The 6,364-nt window shown below is 46.8% G+C and overlaps 1 protein-coding gene across 3 annotated transcripts in view; it reads right to left on the bottom strand.

Moving 5' to 3' along the window:
* Positions 1-1,804: 1,804 nt before the first annotated feature.
* Positions 1,805-6,364, bottom strand: part of mtgo (miles to go) — a 262,815-nt gene continuing 258,255 nt past the window's right edge. For all 3 annotated transcript variants that reach the window (XM_085955835.1, XM_085955834.1, XM_085955836.1), the window contains 4 exons: positions 5,850-6,052; positions 5,291-5,451; positions 2,953-5,188; positions 1,805-2,274 (listed from right to left, as the gene is read on the bottom strand). In XM_085955835.1, coding sequence (XP_085811961.1) covers positions 1,939-2,274; positions 2,953-5,188; positions 5,291-5,451; positions 5,850-6,052 — 2,936 coding nt within the window. In that variant the 3' untranslated portion in view covers positions 1,805-1,938. The remainder of the gene's footprint in view (positions 2,275-2,952; positions 5,189-5,290; positions 5,452-5,849; positions 6,053-6,364) is intronic.

Here is a 6,364-nt window from a genome sequence, read left to right as displayed (position 1 = left end):
CAAAATATTTTTTTCTTTCTATTTTAGAAATATATTATTTTTAATTGGTAATTTATATTTTTAAAACCTAGGATCGAACCGATCGAAGATTCAAATTCAAATAAAATAATAAACCTTACGATGATGTTACGATAGAATATATTTTATAATCGAATCACAAATCGAGGGAATAATAATTTAACATAGAAGCATGCAAAAAAGATTTGTACATGGACACTGTTGTAAATAAAATCATAAGTAGGCATGCGCATGCTACGACGGCTCACGCACCGGTCAGAGCTTAATTGTAAAAAAATAGTAGAATTAATTCATCGATAAAGAGATTTCTCTCTAATTATCATATATAATAGAACTCCACGAGTAGACAATGTACGGAGATTTATATCTTTTGAGAATGTGCGTTCAGGGTAACATTTTACATAACATTCAATATTCAGCGGATAGGACGGTTTACCCCTCTCAAAAGAGAGATGCCTCTGCAAATTAACTCTTACAACAGGTAGCACATTCATTAGGAATATATAGAAATAAGGAATGTTTGAAATAATGACATATTATCTTTTTAGAAAATAGAAATATTTAGCAGTAACATTCATAATCGTCACATCAATTTGAAGATATAAAATTATTAACACTTTCACTTTTATAAAATGCTGCATATTCTAGGACTGACGTCCGGTGCCATCGAAAACGGAATGATAACTCCAACATTATCAGCTCCACATTGAGGGGCCTATTCTGGCAACTGAATCGGATGAGACCGCAGGACAAACAAGGCTAATAAAACGATATCAAGATAAGATTTTACTACTCGATAGTGCATCAGATGATCACGGAATCGATATAATTATGTTCAACATAATGCACGATTTAATTTCTCTGTCGAGATACAACAGATAGATCCCCCATCGACCAGTCAAAAGCTTGCGCTGATTTTTCCCATTTTAAGAAAACATTTATCAGTTCTGATCACCCTCGCAGAAGTATTTGAATCGTTACCATATTTGCTGGTGATCTTTCTATAAAAATATTGTTAGAATATGTTGCGGGGTGGAACCGAGGCTACATCGATCCGTCGGAGTCAACCCCGGTCAGTGGATTGATGCGAAACCGCTAATATCAGTTTTATAGATAAATTGCACACAGTCGCCTCACATAATAGGGCATAAAGCTGATAATCACTTGGTTCAATCGCCTCCTTCTCCCAATCTACCCGACTCGAATCTCACCAAAGCGATCTCAAAGTTCTGTCTTCCATCACATACATATTTAAGATCAACGATAAAACTATACTTTACAAATACTATATTATTCCATACCAAGTTACCCCACAATATAAAATTTAATTATCTCGATTGGCCTAACTAAAAGACTATGTAGAATAATATATGTATAATATATATATATATATATAATTTTGCTATAAAACTATTCAGTTTAGCACCAAACATATGTATACCTGCACGTATAAAATAACATATACGGTAAACATCGACATTCAAATGCGCAACGCTTCACAACAATGGAACAGATTAGTCCGCACATTTACAAAGAGAGCGGGTGCGCTTCCACGCAAACTTCTCGCCCTCAGGCAACATGACGAGCCGCGAATAACAAAACTGGGGACACGGAGCCCCGATCTTGGGAAATTTTAAATCTCCACTCAGAGAAGTCAAAAATGACAGATAACAATATGTATTAATAAAAATATGATGCCAAATCACGTCTCTCGACCACATTTTCAGTTACCGGAGAGGCTTTGCGACTACTTTGTCTCTCGCCATGCATTACTGTGACTTCAAATGACAGCGTATTCAACCGCGCAACGGCGTCCGACTGCGGTGAAAGTATTTCAACTCCTTCTATATGTCACATATTGCCGTTTGCATGAGGCGAGACTAAAAATTGGGATTCGTCGTTCACGCGAAGAAAGGGAGCTTAGACTGACTTACGCCAGTCGATGAAGCGCTCGACGGCGACAGCTGCAAAAACGGCCGTGGCCACGAAACCGAAAAGCAGCATGAAGGTGTAGTGGCGGTCAGAGAGGCAGGTAGAGGGTGGAGGACGCCTGGCGGCGCGTCGGGCGTGCGGCGTGGAGGGGGCCGAGGGAGAGGCCACGAGGGCGGCGGCCGGCGTGCTGAATGAGAGGGGAGGTGACCAAGCTCCCTGCAGCGTGCCACCGCCCACCTGGCGCTCCCCGCACACCCTCACCCAGTACTCGCAGCCGCTCTCCAGCTCTTCCATCCGAACAGTCGTCTCCGGTCCCCGGTAAACCTTTAAAATAACAAATTCTCGGTTAATTTTAGGATACATGCACCTTCAAACTAAATTCTTATAATTCTTTTTTTGGCACAAATTAGATAGGTAAAATTTTTTAATTGATTCAATGCTAATTAATGCTCAGTCTTAATTAAGCGTTAATAATTATTCACTTTGTGATCTGGGTGACTTGAATTATGGAAACATAGGAGGGTAGTTTGGATACCGTATTGAGTCATCTTGAAAAAATTGATATTTTGAGCAAAACTTGCAATTTCATTACTGATAACTTTCATTTATGTACTTAAAAGAAAGAAAATTAAAATATTTTTTTTTTTCGGTTACTTGAAATCCGTTTTATTTATACCGAATCGAACATTGATGCGATGATACCGAAGTTCGAATCGATATAAATAAAAAGGATTTCAAGTTATACACATTTATGAATATTCTATTACTTACGTTAAAACTATGATTTTTTCAAAAATGGATTTGCCAATATTCATAAAATATAATGTACTAATAAAAACCTGGCTTCCAAAGAATGCACATTTTATTTGCTTCAGTTCTGTCGATTTTTTCTAAATTGTGAGTGAGACTTTTTAATTAAAATTTTTTTTTAATGTTTTTAGATACATATTATTAATTATTAATATTCATAATATATAAATCATGAATGGGGTTTATTCATACCTGTTTGTAGTCCTGATCTTTGGCACGGCAATACTGTACAACAAAGATGGGGAGCTCGTCGCCGGCGGCCTTGGGAGGAGACCACTCCAGTAGGGCGCAGTCTTCCACTTCGGGGAGGGCAAGGCGAGGGGCCTTCATGGGGGGCGGAGGGGCCGGGGTGGTCTCAAATTCGAATTCATCTGAGAAGTCTCCCTGCCCTCCGGCATCATCGGCTGCGCAGATCCTAAAGCGGTACACAGCCGACTCCTGAAGCCTCTTCACACGGCACGTGAGGGAGGTCCCCTCATACACCGTCTGAAATTCCTTCCTCCTGGGAACGAGCATCTCCACTGTGTACTGCGTGAAGTCCGAGTTCTTTCCCTCACCCCACTTGAGCTTCAGGAAGTTGTGGCCCCGCTGGGAGCAGGAGAGCGGAGGTGGGGAGGGCGGTGGAGGGAGGGTGCCAACCTTGAGAGTAGGGGAAAAGCCACCGACGCCCACCTCATTTACAGCCTGCACCCGCACACGGTACGTTGTCTCCGGAATGAGGCCTGTCAGGCGACACTCTAGAGCGGGACCATCTGTCACTACAACTCTCTCTCCGAGGTCAAGGCGGTAGTGAAGAACTGCAGAGCCGTTGGATGGGGGCTCCCGCCAGGCGACGAGGGCGTCCGTGGCAGTCACTTCTGCGGACACATCAGGGGGCGCTCCGGGTGCCGCAGCAGGTGTGGACGCGGAGGCGACTTCCGACCACTCACTCGCCCCTGCACAGTTGCTAGCGCACACCCTGAATAAGTGGGCAGTGAAGGGTGTCAAGTTTTTGACTTCACATGTGGGTTGCCGTCCTCGATAGACCGGTGCAAACTCCCGGCTCTCCCCCTCCTCGGAGTTCATTTCCACCCGGTAGTCGGCGAGTGGCCCGCCGTTGGATGCGGGTTCTTCCCACTGGAGCGCAACGGTGAAGGGTGATCTAGCAACGGCCCGAAGCATTGCCGGGGGATCAGGAGGGGCGGCTCCGCTAGTAATGGCGAGGGTCTCAGACCGAGGACCCGCTCCGGCTCGATTGAATGACCGCACTGCGAAGAAGTACCTTCTGCCAGGCAGCAGCGCCTGCACGGTGCATTCGGTCTCCTTGCCGCGGTATGCCGGCCGGCAGTCATCTTCACCGCCATCCTCCGAGATGCTCAAGTGATACTCAAGTACGGGGGATCCCCCATCGTAGTCTGGTCTCCGCCAAGCGAGAGAGACTGAGTCAGGCCGCGGGTCGGCCCGGAGAGTTGGAGCGGCGCAGGGCCCTGGGACTACGGGCTCCGTGGCCACTGAGTGGTACTCTGACCAGCCACTAGAGCCACCAGCCGTCGAGCATGACACTCTCACACGGTAGGGGCGGCCGGGCCTCAGGCGGTCGCACGTTGCCTCTTGCTCAGGGCCGGCATAGGCGATCCGGCACTCAGAGCCCGAGTCGATCTCAAGGGTGTAGCGCTGGATTTCAGCACCGCCGCCGTCCAAAGGAGGGTCCCACTTCACTCGGAACGAATTTGCGTGGACCTTTCCCTTGGTGGCAGGGCGGGAGGGAGGGGAGGGCGCCTCGGGGGCGGTGCGGTACGTGACCTCTTCGGACCAACGCGAGGCGCCCTCGGTGTTATGTGCCGCTAATCGAAACTTATAATCGGAACAACGGGTGAGGCCCTCACACAGGTGCTCGAGGTCGCGGCCTGTGTATGCAGCTAGGTACCCATGGCGGGTGGACTCGTCCTCCCGTTGCAGTGAGAACTCTTCGTCACCTGGACGCCGATTCCATCGGAGGGCGAGGGAACGCGGGGAAGTCCCCATCAAGATTGGCGGTTCGGGGGGGTCTGGAGGGGTACCCGAGGTTGAGAAGACGGCCTCCTCGCTCCAAGGCCCCTTGCCGGCCTCGTTGACGGCGGCCAGGCGGAAGCGGTAGCGGGTGGACCCCTCCAACTTCTGCAAGTGGTGTTGCTTGGTGCGGGTGCGGCAGAGGTCCACAAACTCTCCGCCCTTCCCCTCGTCATACTGTAGAATGTATTGCTGCACATGGGAGCCGTTGTCGTGGGGCGGGTTCCAGCGCAGCTGCAAAGCGGTGCGTGCACGTGAGGTGACACGCGGAGGTAGGGGCGCAGCCGGCTCACATGCAGGAGTGCGCACCACAGCTGTGTCGGTTGGCGATCCAGTCAGCCCTTCTGCATGAGCCTGCAGGCAAACGTTATACTCCGTGCCGGGTCTCAGATCTTCCACTCTGAAAATGTTTCGTCAGGTTAGATATTGATAGGTAAAAAAACCAATCCAAGGTCAAGATCATTTCATAATGAGCGTGGGGTGATCCACTTCGAGAACGAACCTGCAGGACAAAGAAGGACCGCTGTAGATGGCCTTGTAGCGGTCTCGGTCTCCCAGCAGCAGTTCGTATGTGAGTTCTCCGGCGTAAGGAGGGGAAGGACTTCCGTCATTGGTCGGCGCGCTCCATTGGACGAGAGCACTGCGAGCAGTTACATCAGATACCTGAAAGAGAAAACAATATTAGTAATACACGTGAAAGACGAATACATTTTGATAGGTTGAGAGAAGATCATGAGAGGCATATTGCTTTCCTCTTGTCCGTTATTGTAAAGTGTAATTTTGCATTATTTTTTATATTGAATAGACAGAAGATTTAAGAAGATTAAATTCTGTTTATTAAAATTGCATAATTTTGAAATACCTCATAAGACATACATATTAGAAAAAATTCGAGATAAAAATTGGCCCGAACAAGACTTATAATGCTTTAATACAGTAATCCTTAGAGACATTGAATATTGATTAATTGGTGTGGACAGGATCATCAGTTTCCTGTGATTATAAGACACGTCATGATTTAATATATTTCATATTTGCAGAATTTAAAAAAGAATATTCACCTGTGGCCTCTGTAAAGATGAAAGAAATTCTAATAGTGGCTGCGATTCTTCTTCATCGCCTTGGACAGAGGTGGCGGCGGAAGAGCTCCCCTCGCCTTCGGAAGAAGTGCCCCCCATCCCGGAGCTGGCGGCTCGACTAGCCGTGCCGTTTGTGAATTCCTTTCGCGGGGACAGTGCAGGGGTACTATGGCCTGAATTAAAACCTGCAAACACAAAAACACACACTTAATACCCCGTTTGCACATGCACGGATTTACTGCTGACAGTACGGATTATCGCGGCCATAACAAGAAAATGCATGTGTAAAAACGTAATATTATGCAAGTTGCAAGAATGCATGCGTCTTTGAAAAAAGTTCAGAAGCTTACGATAGTGGCAAACCTGCCGGAAGAAATACGAACGACACCGCACAAAATATTTTGATGTCTACCGATTCTTGTCCGTACCTGTCTGAATCTGTCCTAGCACCATAATATGACAACATAGCGTCTCGCTTACGCTTGAAGAATGAAATT

The sequence above is a fragment of the Rhyacophila brunnea genome, unplaced genomic scaffold, assembly GCF_057557595.1.
Source record: "Rhyacophila brunnea isolate RB1 unplaced genomic scaffold, BYU_Rbru_1.0 scaffold_5, whole genome shotgun sequence".
Classification (NCBI taxonomy): Eukaryota; Metazoa; Arthropoda; class Insecta; order Trichoptera; family Rhyacophilidae; genus Rhyacophila; species Rhyacophila brunnea.
This window is presented reverse-complemented; position numbering and strand designations above follow the sequence as displayed.